This window comes from Lepidochelys kempii, chromosome 12, assembly GCF_965140285.1.
Source record: "Lepidochelys kempii isolate rLepKem1 chromosome 12, rLepKem1.hap1, whole genome shotgun sequence".
NCBI classification, from domain to species: Eukaryota; Metazoa; Chordata; order Testudines; family Cheloniidae; genus Lepidochelys; species Lepidochelys kempii.
The window spans coordinates 38,161,523-38,175,268 of record NC_136391.1 but is presented as its reverse complement, the minus strand read 5'-3'; the positions used below and the strand labels follow the sequence as shown (position 1 = coordinate 38,175,268).

Here is a 13,746-nt window from a genome sequence, read left to right as displayed (position 1 = left end):
ACGACAATTCCCATGTTCTCTGAAATAATTTGATTTAAGAGTTTTCATTGAAAGTTGCCAGCTCAAATTATTACTCCTGTTTGCCATATGGGGAACTGAGGCACCGACAGATTTAAGTGACCCCACAAGAAGGCCGTGCCAGAATCAGGAATTGGATCCAGTTCTCCTAAATTCTAGTCCAGGGCATTAACCTCCCTTTGATATCCTTCCTTCTTACTCTGTCTCATGAGAATTCAGTGAGAATTTGCTTGAGTTAAAACTAAGTGGGGAGCTCAGGGTTGGCCCCATATGCAGTGAGAGTGAGGATGTACATCTCACATAGGAGTCCCTTCAGATTGCTGTTAGGAATTGTCAGACTGGATGAGACCGAAGGTCCATCTAATCCAGGATCCTGTTGCTGAAATGCACCAGCACCAGATGCTTCAGAAGAAGGTGTAAGAACCCTGCAGTAGCAGGTAGGTCTCATCCTGGTCTCTAATAGTTAGACATTGGCTTAAGCCCTGAAGCAGGAGATTTACTATTCCTCCCAGAATTTTTATTTATTAATTATTCCGGCTCTGGATATTCTTGTTGTCTGTATAAATATCCAGCCCCTTTTTGAATCGTGCTAAGTTCTCGGCCTCAACAATTTGCTGTGGCGGTGAGTTCCAGACTAGTAATGTGTTAAGTGAAAAAGTATTTCCTTTTATCGGTTTTGCATTTGCTACTTTTTAATTTTGTAGAATCTCCCCTTGTTGGCCTCCAAAGGGTACAGCTCCTGAGAATAGTCTGGGCATCTCCCTCACCAAACTGAACTTACCATGGGTGCATCTACAGCATAGAAATGGGGTTCCTCCACTTCAGGGACAGAGGCCAGTCTGTGTGTGTGGAATGAACTTTTACCCTAACCTCTTTGTTCTTCCTGACTAAACTCTAAAGCACCCCTTACCTCCCCCACCCCCGCAGGGTGCTTCTTGAACATCCTTTCCTAGAGAAAGCTTAAAACCAGGGGCAAGATTTCTAGAATCCAGCAGCTCCCATTGCGCTCAGTGGAGGAGTGGGGGATGGGAATTTCCCAGTGTTCTCCAGGAGAGTCAAGGGTGGGAATTCCCCAATGTTCTCAAAGGGGGGCAAGGAGGGGGCAGGAATTCCTCATTGTTTCTCAAGGGGGGGAGTCGGGGATGGGAATTCCCCATTGTTCTCAATGAGAGCTGCTGAGTGCTAAGCACTTTTTAAATTTGTCCCAAATAAGTTTCCTTTGAGAGCCTTACTGCTTCTTTGCATCTTTTAAGGACAGGTGATCAGTGTGGCAGAAAGACGTAATCTTGGGCCTTCTTACACTTTGAGCTTGTACCCACCTCAGTCTGCCAAGCCACTGAGCCAGCTCTCCCCCCCCGCAAAGTGTCCAGATTAATTTGTTTAGATGAGGTTGGGGGTTATCTGGCCAAGCCTAAACAATGTTCTCCATATTGCACATCCAGGCTGCCTGGTTATTGCCGCCCCTTGCGGGAGGTTTAGGTGGACTTTAAACTTCCTTGTAAAGTTGGAGGTCCATTTGGGAAATCCATGCCTGCTGCATTGGGGTAAATAGTGGCTTTCACCCTGTAATGGGGTCGACTAGGTGTGGAGGCCCCCTACTGGAGGCCTCACGGCTCTGCATCACCCTGCCCCAGAATAGAGTAGCGGAGAAGTCCTCCAGGCAGCCTAGAATGGCTGCAGAGAACCAACCAATTGGAGGGGCTACTGGAGCGACCAGTCAGGGGCCAGAAGGGCCATATAAAAGTCAAACAGGTGTGGTGACAGTGTAGTTTCTGCCTGGAGCTTGAAGAGGGAGGACCAGGTGCACTGTTGGCTGGTTGACAGGACTGTGGACAAGTCAGTGTGGACAGGCTGAGCCCAGAACTTGGCCTGACCAGCTGAGGGCAGTAAGACTGAGCCAATGGAGGGCTGCTGAAAGCACACCAGCTGTGGGTACCAAGATGTGTCCCAGCTGGATTGTTGAAGAAGGCAGGGACTCTGGGAAGAACCCTTAGAGCTATGGCCCCTTACCAGGGCTGGGGAAAAAACCTGAGACTATACCCTGGAAGGGGGGGACAATGAATGCACCCATGAAAAACTATGCAAGGGATGCTTAATAAGCAATCTCCTGTTCTAGGAGACCTCCTTAATATATCTTTTCCTGTACTGAGTATAATTCTGCTGCCCTTTTATTAGCTCAGTTAAGCCACTGCTCTTTCTCAGTCCCTTGATTAGTGGTTTAAGACAGGTCTCTTTTCTTAATGTGATATTCTCATCTTTAGCCCTTATGTAATATACAGCATGCCAGACGGCTGCACTTTGTGTCCATATTAACCCACCACCCTGGGTAAAAGCATTCAGTTGTTCTCTGAAACATGGGTGTTGCCTTTAAAAGAAACTTGACAGCAGCGCTGTACAATCTTGCCGGCTTGCAGCATCCAAGAATGTTCAACAATTATTATAAGCTAAAATTAGCATTGGAGCATGTGGTATTCCTAGAAGAACCACTGTGAAATTGCAAAAGAGAACACACAACATTCATGTCTGGATTTTAATGAGCTAGCGGACTTGAAGCATCCTTAGCTGGCATTGATCTCTAAAGCCAATGAGCAAAGCACTGAAACGTGCTATGGCCATCTCCTATCGGGTGACGTTTAACCCTTTGGTTGTTGCAGTTTCAGCAGAGAGGTTATGGGTCCTGGAGAGGCCAGGCCTTGATGAAGGGAGGTTGGCAAGGGGGCAGCATGGCAAAATCTTGTGCTGCCATTGCCTGTGCTGTACCCATTCTGGGAATACAGTGGGATCAGACGGAAACTCAGAATCCCTGGTTCAATTCCTCGCTCTGCCACAGACTTCCTGTGTGACCTTGGGCAAGTCACTTAGGCCCAGATCCTCCAAGGTATTTAGGCTCCTGATTTCAATGGAAGTTAGGAGCCTACATACCTTTGGAGGATCTGAGCCTTGATCTCTGTGTCTCAAGGCTTGACTATACCAGCATAGCTGTGCCAGGATAACCCATGCAGTGGAGATGCAGCTGCTACCGATGGCAGGGGTTTTTCTGTCCATATAGGAACACCATCTTTCTGAACAACAGGAGCTAGGTTGACAGAAGCATTCCTCCATGGATCTAGCTGCGTCTGCGCTGGGGGTTACGTCGGCAGAGGTATGTCATCCAGTGGGGTGGATTTTTCATACTCCTGAGCCACATTGCGACGTTGACCTAAATTTTAAGGGTAGACCTGGCCTGAGTTCTCCATGGGTAAAAAGGGGTTAATAGCATTTTCCTGCCTGACAGGAGGACTGGGAGGATACATGTAGGAGGTGTTTAGGTACTATCAAGATTCCTTCCGCACTCTCAACTCTAGGGTACAGATGTGGGGACCTGCATGAAAGACCCCCTAAGCTTATTCTTACCAGCTTAGGTTAAAAACTTTCCCAAGGTACAAACTTTGCCTTCTCCTTGAACCCTATGCTGCCACCACCAAGCGTGTTAAACAAAGAACAGGGAAAGAGACCACTTGGAGATGTCTTCCCCCAAGCCCATCACCTCCTTTTTTGGGAAAGGCTTGATAAAAATCCTCATCAATTTGTTCAGGTGAACACAGACCCAACCCTTGGATTTTAAGAACAATGAAAAATTAATCAAGTTCTTAAAAGAAGAATTTTAATTAAAGAAAAGGTAAAAGAATCCCCTCTGTAAAATCAGGATAGTAAATATCCTTACAGGGTAATCAGATTCAAAACACAGAGAATCCCTCTCGGCAAAACCTTAAGTTACAAAAAGACACAAAACCAGGAATATACATCCCATTCAGCACAGCTATTTTACCAGCCATTAAACAAAAGGAAATCTAACGCATTTCTAGCTAGATTACTTACTAACTAACAGAAGTTCTGAGACTGCATTCCTGATCTGTTCCCAGCAAAAGCATCACACAGACAGACAGACCCTTTGTCGTCCACCTCCACACACATCCCCCCCCCAGCTTTGAAAGTATCTTGTCGTCTCATTGGTCATTTTGGTCAGGTGCCAATGAGGTTATCTTAGCTTCTTAACCCTTTACAGGTGAAAGGGTTTTGCCTCTGGCCAGGAAGGATTTTATAGCACTGTATGCAGAAAAGTGGTTACTCTTTCCTTTATATTTATGACAGGTACCATTGTGATGGGACATGCATACAAAGCTGTCCACCTGGCACCTTTGACCAGCACTGCTTTCACTTTTTAATAAAATGATGCCCTCCACAGTTCCTAATGGTTGCTGATCAAGTATCCTGAGGGATGCTAACTACACTGAAAGGAATTCCACCATGGGGACTGAATGCTGGCCTACAAGAACAAAAGGGCATTTCATCTCAAGTTCACTAGCTCAGTCCCAGCTGGCCTAGATCAGGGAGGTATAATAAAGCCCTGTGTAGTTTGGGTCTTAGCACTAGCCAGGTCACTCACAACTTCCAGTAACAGCAGAGAGAGAGCGCCATGGGGCAATGGAAGAGACTACCAAACGGACGGGGAGGGGAGCATGCTGTTGGGTGGAGACAGGGCATCCCCTCCTGTGCAGGCTGCAGGGATGTATTTGTTTAACATTCTGTGATACTTTACAGAGCTTTAACTAGACAGGAGCCTGCGGCCTCCTCTCTCAAGGAATCACCACGGCACGTTCTAGGCTGCTGTAGCAGACTATGTGCCCGTCTGTCAAGCGCCTGTGTCTGACTGGAAGACGCTGCAGTTAAGTTGCATTACATCAAGTCACATGCTGGGACTTCACAATCCTGAGAGGTGGCCAGGTGTCCTGCCGCACCAGCAATGCAGTGCGTAGCAGCTGGGCTTTGAGGGAGGGGCAAGCAAGGGACCCGGGTCCCACACCAATGCTTGGAGGCATAAGTGAGAAGTTGGTACCATTCCACAGCCTTGTCTCTGGAGGTTTCACAGCCCAGGAATGTCCCCTTCACTTCCATGTCTCTTTACATCAGTAGATCTAGTGAGAGGCTAACCTTGGGTGGCTCTCAAGGGTGGGAACTTCCTTCCCCCCCATCCCCAAATTCAATCTTAATCCCAAATTCTAGGGCTTCCTCCAGCCCCAGTTGTGTCCTCTTTGTTGCCTAAACCTAAACCAAACCCCTCATCCATGCCCACATCATCCCCTGTCTTGGCTCTTGCCCCATCCTTGGCTCTGGCAACCCCATAGCCTCCTCCAGTTCATTCAAAACCCAGCTGTTGAGATCATCACTTCGTTACCCCCCTGAATCCCTCCACTGGCTCCCCCTTTTCCCACCGTATCTAGCTCAAGTTTCTTGCCCTTACCCTTGGCCCCTCTCTGTGTATCTGCTCTTGTGGCTCATTGAGTTGTCCCTGCCCAGCCTCCCCGACCCTCTCATCTGCTTCACCCACAAGCGTCTTGGCACCTTCTTTCCCACCACCGCTGAAATGTTGAACATCCTCACCCAGCTGCTCTGTCCTTTAAATCCCTTCCCAGAGCCACCGCTCCTGTGGCGTCTGCAGCTTCCTATGGACCCGTATGACATTTTCATCATCACCCTTATCTCCCTTTCCTCCATCCCTTCTCCTGCTTGTCCCACTCGCTTGTCCCACAGTGGACTGTAAGCTCTCCCATTCTCCTATGTGCAGGTGCAGAATCCTTCACTTCAAGGTCCTGATTGGTTCATTTGATGCTACCACAATACAGATTCCTGACCTCCTCGCTAAATCCAACCTACCCAGATAACAATTGCCATGATCTGCTTTCCCATAGAAACTCTTATTCCATGCCAGCTCTCCTCCCCAGCCCTATATAGCACCCCCATGAGACAACTGCAGCCTGCCAGTCTCCCATCCATTCACCTGCTAGGGACCTTTGCTGCAATTCCCCCTCTCCCCAAGCCAACTGCTTCATTCTGCCCCCATGGCTGGTTCCTACATCACACCCCAATGCTGTGACCCCACATTTCCGTGGGTGCCTGCAAACAGCAAGGCAGGGCTCTAGTGTTGGGTTAAGTGACAGTGATTTTGGACTTCTAAGGGAAAGAAGAGGGGAAATGTAAGAAGAGGCAATCAGGCTAGCTGTAGAAAGGGGAGGGAAGCCTTTTACAGATATTTTGTTTTGTATTTAAAAAGTTCAGTTCAGACAATAACAAATAATATCACACATTTCTGTAGCACATTTCACCTTAAAGAATCCCAAAGCCCTGGGTAAATAGAGGGATCACCTCATCACTGGAATGCAGCCACCTCTGAGGTAGAATGTGGTAGCTGTTTCACAGTGGCTTTGTTACACAACATGTTACACAACCAACTGAGAACACAAAGTGGAGTAGAATGCCAGCTCCCTCTGTAAGTGCAGAGGGACTTCTCGGGAGAATGTAATGTAAGTTAGAAGTAGGCCAGGGCACTGCCTGCCTGCTCTTTCGAAAAGGGCAGAAGGCTCTTTAATGAGCACTCCTGTAAGGGACCTTCCATTTTATGTTTTTTCCAATATTACAGGACCAAGAAACCCTACCAACATCCCCTCCTGCATCACCTCGCTTTCTCTTGAGGACTCCCATCCAATGCCTGACCCCGCTCAGCTTGTGAATGCTGACCAGTTCACACCCGGAGGTTACAGAGCTGCAGGTAGGACAAGTAGCCAGACTGAGATGCACACTCCTAGTTTTTATCTGCCTGAATTGTTCAGCAGACACTTCCAGGTTTCATACCATATAGTTCATGGCATGAACTTGGCTGGGGTGTGTGGTTTTTTAATGCGTTCTAAGTGGAAACTAACACACACACACCCACCAATAGCAGACACACAACCCCCAGCACAAATCAAACAGCAGATCTCTGCTAAGAAACTAATAAAAAAATCTATTACCTAAAAAGTCTTTTTTCAAGAGGCAATGTTAAAAAGGAAATGTCTCTTAGCAATAGGAGATGTAGATACTGAATATCTCAGGGTTGAAAAAGCCCCTGGGAGTGGGAAGACCTGTTAAAAAGCTCAGCTCTCTGATAGACGAATTGCAACTTTGAAAGGAAGTGATAACCCGGAGGGATATTTCAGTCAGATCCGCATTTCTCGCAAAACAGATATGGTCCCTTTATTGAGTTTTCTTGCTTACTTTCTAAGTGGTTCTGTCCACAATGCAAGCCCCTCTCTGGCTAGCAAAGGGAAATACACCACAGTAAATATTCAGGGTGCAGGCATGCGTGTGTTTGTGTCAGGGTGGGTCTGGCCTATAACCCCAGCACACAGAACTGGAAGGGACCTCTTAGGTCCTCCAATCAAGGCCCTGCTATCCCAGGCAACCCTCTCCTATAATCCCACTCATAAATGTATCAAGCTCCATCTTAAAACGAGTTTGGTTGTTTGCCCCCACTCCTGTTGGAAGGATGTTCCAGAACCTCACTCCTCTGATGGATAGCAAGGGACACAGATCCAGAACCCATCTTACTGATGGATTAAAACTAAACACATTCTGATTTTGGGACCAGTCAGATTTATATCCAGATTTCAAACCCCACCTCCCACATTCAGGGGCATTCATATGAGCTCATTACAGACACTCAGATTGGCATCCATAATTAAGGTCTAGGAGGTTATTTCATGCTCCTTGCCATTTGGAAGTGCATGGAATGTACAGAATGGATACATGGAGAGGGGTACAGATGTCAAGGATGCTGGCTTGACATCGTGTAAACCTGGGGTAGTGGGGGAGGTTCCTGGAAAGACAGAGAGGAAAATGGTCAGAAATGTTTCAGGGCAAAGACAGACAGATGCATACAGTAAGAACAAAGGAACGACAGTGAGGAGTGAATAATCAAACGCCTGCTGTACTTAAGTGAGGAGCAGATGCTGAATGCCAGCCCCATCCTACAAACTACAAATGTGTCTGAGCCAAACCCACTGCTCAGTAAATCTGACAGATGAACCAATTGGGGGGGGGCAGGAGGAGGGGTGTTTTTTAATAGCACGAAAATAAAGCGTTTGAACTTGAAAAGCAGGGACAGTGAGGAGACCACGAGTAGCGTCTCAGAGCAGCCAGTCACTTGGAGGGGAAAAAATTCTTATACCTCTAGGGTCAGGTTCTCGAAACAGCTCTATCCCCTCTGTGCCATTCTGGTGGCACAAAGGACTCGGAACCTGTCTGCATCTCTCCAACCATGGATCCCCTCCCTTCTCCTCCCTAGAGTATCTGGGTCCCATGCCAGCCTTTCTGTGGTGCCTAGTGTAGGGGGCATGCTGGGCTTGGGAAGGGGGCAGGAGAAGGCTGTGGCTGGAGCACATCGTGCTTCAGCAATTCCCAGCTAGCAGATGGCTCCCAGGGGTTCACGCCAGCCAGCATATATTACAGGAGCCCCTCTGGGCCATGGCTGGCATAGAACAGCCCCAGGTTTAGGGAGCCACAACTGGCCCCCTTATGGTCTCCTTTCCCCTTTGCTGCTCTCAGTGGAAACCAGGCAAAGCAGACAGCCATCCTTAGACCTACAGCACCAGCTGAATACTCCATGCTGCATGAGAGTACAGGAGATGTGGCTCCGGAGGCACTGAACAGGTCCTTTTCTTCCCCTCCTTTTCCAGTTCCAGACTAACCTACTCCGAAGGGACACTCCAATATCCACCCTGCTGGTATCACCACGCCAAACAAAGAATCTCACTGGAATATGGGAGTCTCATACAGGGGCAGGGTAAGGCCAGAGACTCTTTTTTAATCATACTGCATAGGTTTGTGAAGCTTTAAATCTGTATAGTTATTTTATAACCAATGGGGTCTGGAAACAACCTGAGACTTAACCTTGTCATGTGATGGAAGGAAGACAGAGCATAATGTGGGAATGTTTAACGGGGAGGAGGGAACGGGGGGCTGTAGGTCTCTCTGTGTATTTCTCCTGATCCCTTACGGGGAACTCTGAAAATGACAATCGGGTTTTTAAATCCTCCATTCGAATTTGGTAGAGAACTATATCCCTATCTAACAGATGGCCTACCCCTTTAAGGTCTGTTAGTCCTGCCCTGCTACACCTGTGCAGGGTGGGACTTAAAAGGAAGCCCAGCAGTGGCCAGCTGGCTAAAAAGAGGAGCAGATGGTGGTGAGAGGGTCAGAGGCAAACACAAGCCAGGCAGAGAGAGGCATGTGGAGGACTCTAGGCAGGAAAACCTGGGAGGGGTTGCTTGTGAGAGAGAGCGCAACCCCAAGGGGTTGAGGGGAGGATGAAAAGGACAGGATGTAAACTGAGTCCAAAGTGTGCTCAGGGGAGTGCTTGAATTAGAGAAGAGAAGACAGCCCCCTTGGGGAAGAGGAGCTGGGCCTTGCTGGAGATGGGCAAAAAGTTTGTGTTTTGTTTTTGGAACTGGATACCCTGGAAGGGGTGGAATTTTGTTAATACCTTAGCTGAACGGCCAAGTCATTGTGGGGAAACTGAGGCAGAGATGCTGTAGGGCCACCCCAGGCCATGGGGGGACGGACTCTGGAGGTGGTAACCCTGTTGCACCCTGCCATATGGGTTGGCTATGGTTATTCTCTCTATAAAAGCGACACAGTCAACCTGAAATATATCTATTAAGAAAAGTAGTACAAATCGCTATCAGAGACCCCTGACAACTTTTGTGGGTTTACAACCCCATTTGCCTGCTTTTAAAAATGTCTCCATCTCCCTTGTTGCTGTGTGAAACAACAGAGTGACTAAAGAAATGGACTATGTACAAATGCCCAGTGTGACAACATTAAAAATACAGAAAATATTTTCTTGCTCTAATTTCTTTTGGTTATGGTCATTTGAGAGGTTAGCAGGCAGAAACGTTTTCAGGCCAGCACTGTGATTTTAAGTTGATGGTGCCCCTTTAAATTCAGTTGGGGTTCTATAGAAATTTCTCTAGAGGCCTAAAGTCCCATCTTAATTTCTATAGAATTTTCCACATAACGAGTGCATTAAGCTAATGCTTAGCCCCAAAGCAATGGAGAAATCTCAGATCTGGGCACCTTAATGTTTATGTCTATATAACCCTTGGGTTATGTAACATTTCCATTGTCACCTTGCCCTCAACCAGCAAGCATCATGCCTGTGAATATATTTCTATCCTCAGCTGGAAAAGTCCTCCTGGGGTCATTCCTAGTCCATCTTCCTGCCATACAAGGATTTTCCAATATACTAATCTTTGAAATGTTTTATGTAATGTCCTTCTAACAGACTGATGCATGATAGCACTGGGAAGGGCTTCCTGGGGCCATCTAAGGTAGCCAAACGTGATCTCAAGGAGCGCTCATCAGGGCGGTTTCCCTGCAGAAAAGGACTGTGGCTGTTGATTGTTACTAGTATAATAACAAGGATAATATCGTACATTTATATGGTGTAGCTCATGCTTAAGCATGCCAAAGAAGTCACAACTTTTACCTAGTGTGGGCAAAAGACACTCCCAGTGTAACTCTGTGGAATCACACGAGGGATGAATTCAGCTTTCTCTCTCTAGATGAGAATCATGTCAGGCACCAGTGAAATGCAGCCACCTCTCGAGTGGCACAGGTAAGCGGTTCTACCGCTCGCAGCAACAATGGAAAGTGAAGATGAATTTCACATCCAGCTGAAACAATGTGAGAACATAGGAAAATATATGTACTCAAATTTGAATTTGGCCAGGCCACAACAGCTAGCCGTCCCAACACTTATGAAAAGCACCATGGATCCTTGATGACTCCAACAAGTGGATGGAACATGTTGTCCTAAAGAAGGCACAGCCCCTTAATGCCACACTGGGGCACAGACTCAGGGAGACTAGTACCAACGTAATGAGTCACCAACATCAGACACTGAAGCAATTAGGATGCATGAGTAACCTCCGATTGAAGAGCTTGAGAAAAACTGGTGGTAGCAGCCTTCTCATGAGAGTGTAGTCTGCTAAAATGTTTGAATAATACCATTCACCTATGTTAATCAATGCAGTTTAGTCTTAGATCTTCCCAACTACCCTCACTTATACCTGTCCCCCTCCTACTCTCTGATGCGCATGCACACACATTTGAAGGGAATGATCTGCCTCTGGAACTTTTGTGGCCTAATATGGCCCTGCCTGGCTTTATTTTTATTTGGGGCTTGGCTTTGCTTTCTCATGAGCCTTACATGAGATCAACCCTGTTGTCCATAAATACCCTGCAGTTTCACAGCCCTGACAAATTTCATACTACAATGGGTAAAACTTTGGACAAAACATCAAGCAGCAAAGTAGTGCCCAGAGGAAAACAAGCTGCTTTCAAGCCTGGTTTTACAGTAAGCTGAGCTGATGCTCCCTCATCATGCTGGCTGCTGAACTGCCTCTGACAGAACTTCTGCTCCTAGCCTCAGACCAGGCACCAAATGAGGAACCACATTCCATGCACATACAGACCTATATGCACAAACCCTCTCTTTGCTGTGTCTGATACACAAACCCCCTTTCACAGATTCAAACACACAATTACACATAGTCACCAATGGACACACACATGCAATACTACTATCTAATCCTTTTATAATGCTTCTCATCAGTAAATATCAAAGCACTTTTCAAACGAGGTCAGTATCCTTATTCCCATTTGATGGATGGGAAAACTGAGGCACAGAGCAGTGAGTTGCCTAAGCTCACCCAGCTGGTCAGGGACAGAGCCAGGAATATAATCCAGGTTTCCTAGTCCCACTCCAATGCCTCTATCCACTAGACTACACTACTTACGATGCACATGATCATTCACCTGTGAACCCAACCATCCTCCAACTCATATATTTATAGGGAAAGGAGGAAGAAGTTAAACAAAACAGCAACGTTCCCAACCCCTTATGAGTCAGGTTCAAGAAACATGAGCTTGGCTTAAAAATCAGAAGATTTTAAAAAAATAAAATAAAAAATAAATGTTGAGCTAGAAACTTACTTTTTTTTAAATGAAAGTTGAGATTTTCATATGACTCCAAAAGCTGGAGTTTTAAGTAAAATTATTGCAAGACTCATGATAAAATTGTGAGTTGGTAACACAAAAGTGGCACCCCACTGAATGCAGGTGGAGAACAGCTGCATCCTCACAAGAGCATTGAAATTCACGCATCAATGATGGGGTGGGGTTGAAGTCTAAGGCCATGGGTGGGTCTTCCTAGCTGATCTGTTTCTCTACGGCTTTATCATTTTAGAGCCTGCTTTGACTGGGTGACTCTCAAAGGGCTGGGAGGGGCAGACAGCCCCAGAGCCAGGTGCTGCACAAGTCTAATGTCTTTGAAAAAGCTGTATCTGTTCTTGGCTGTCCTCACATTGGATCACAATCTGAGCTGAGCAGGGTTGGGTGGAACAATATTTTGGAAAGCCTAAAGAGGCAGGTCAGGTTCAAGGAGTTGAAAGGAGAAAGCATGTAAGGATTGGCTCAGTGATGAAACAGGAGCATGGGAGTAAGATCAATAATTGACATAGACCCAGGTGCAGGGCTGGTTCTAGAATCCCAGTCTGTGGGGGCAAGTGGGTATTTTGGGGGCCCAGGATGTTGCAATTTAAAAAACAACCAACGTTCCAGGAGTCGGTGGGACTAGTTAGACCCCTGAAAAATCTTGCATTATAAGAGTTTTAAAAAGTAAAATTTGGCTACTGTGTCAGTATTTTGTCACTGTCACTTCTACTACTTAATGCTGACTAACTTTGTACAAATTTTGGCTAGTTTGGGGGCCCTTGAAGATTATTGGGGTGGGGGCAAACTTCCTCTTTGTCCCCCTGTAGCTCCAGGCCGCCCTGTCTCCGAGAACCCCCAAAATGCCCCTATGCATTGTACCATTCAACACATGCACGCACACACACAATGAAGTCATCTAGGGAGACTGGCCGGCTCTGCAGTGCAGACTGACCGTTTTCCCTGTGTTGGAAGGAAGGCGAAAACTCTTTGGCAGTGATCCTGGCAATCCGAGCTTCCTCCTGAGCTTTCTGCGCTGCTGTCACAGCTGCGTCTGCTTTAGCCCTGGAGTGGGAAGTCCTGCAAGAGAATGAGCGACAAAGACTAATTAGGTACCTCAGTTATTCAAGTGGGAAAGAGGTGTCATTCAAAGAGCTGCAGCAGTAGCAATGATCATTGCCATTCTAGCTCAGAGCCCCCTTCCTCCCTACCCCGACTAGTTACCTAGCTAAACACAGAGCTTTTCTTCTGGTCTAGGCACCAGCTCTGGGACTGTTCAGTGCCCTGCGGGTGTCCAATGTTCTTGAACCTGTTTCTTCAAGAGAGACCTCACACGGCAAACAGATCAGCCCCGTTTGGAGCTACAAAAGCCACGCTTTAATGGGAACCTCTCCCCCTTAGACAGCCCCTACTGTAACCTTTTGTCAGGGTTTTGCTGTGGCAGTTGTTTGCAGCAAAGGAATTAGTCTGTTTGAAAATATTGGGTATTAAATGTGCACTAAGAACTCGGTCCTTTGAAGTGCTGAGGAACTCCAGGCCATGCAAAGAGCCTTCAGCTTGCCCGGAAAAGACGGGCATGCTCAGCCTCTCCAGGAGGCACTCAGTGCTTGCCACCCCTAAAACAGATGGGCTGATGCTGAGTTGGGAAACAGACAATCAACTGGCTAATGAGCATTCTGAGCAGTAACACTGATGCACAAACCTGACCAAAACTCCTTCATCTCCGAATCAAAACCCATGGGTCACCTCAGCCTGAGCAGAATTATCCCCTGAAGTCACTAGTTAGAAAACAGGTGCTTTCTGTGGGAAACTTTGACTTTATTGCAAAAGGTTGTCAGCTGAAAACTTTTAGTGGAAAAGCCAAAGTTTCAGTTGGCGATG

At 46.9% G+C, this 13,746-nt stretch overlaps 1 protein-coding gene across 3 annotated transcripts in view; it reads right to left on the bottom strand.

The window, feature by feature from the left end:
* JPH3 (junctophilin 3) overlaps positions 1-13,746 on the bottom strand; it is a 126,200-nt gene that overhangs the window by 27,308 nt on the left and 85,146 nt on the right. For 2 of the 3 annotated variants that reach the window (XR_012154539.2, XM_073308146.2), the window contains exon 3: positions 12,821-12,945. Coding sequence is in view for 2 of the 3 variants with exons in the window: in XM_073308146.2 (XP_073164247.1) it covers positions 12,821-12,945 (125 nt within the window). In the remaining variant the exon portion in view is untranslated. Of the gene's footprint in view, positions 1-12,820; positions 12,946-13,746 lie in introns of those variants that run through there. The other variant, XM_073308147.2, reaches the window with a different exon arrangement.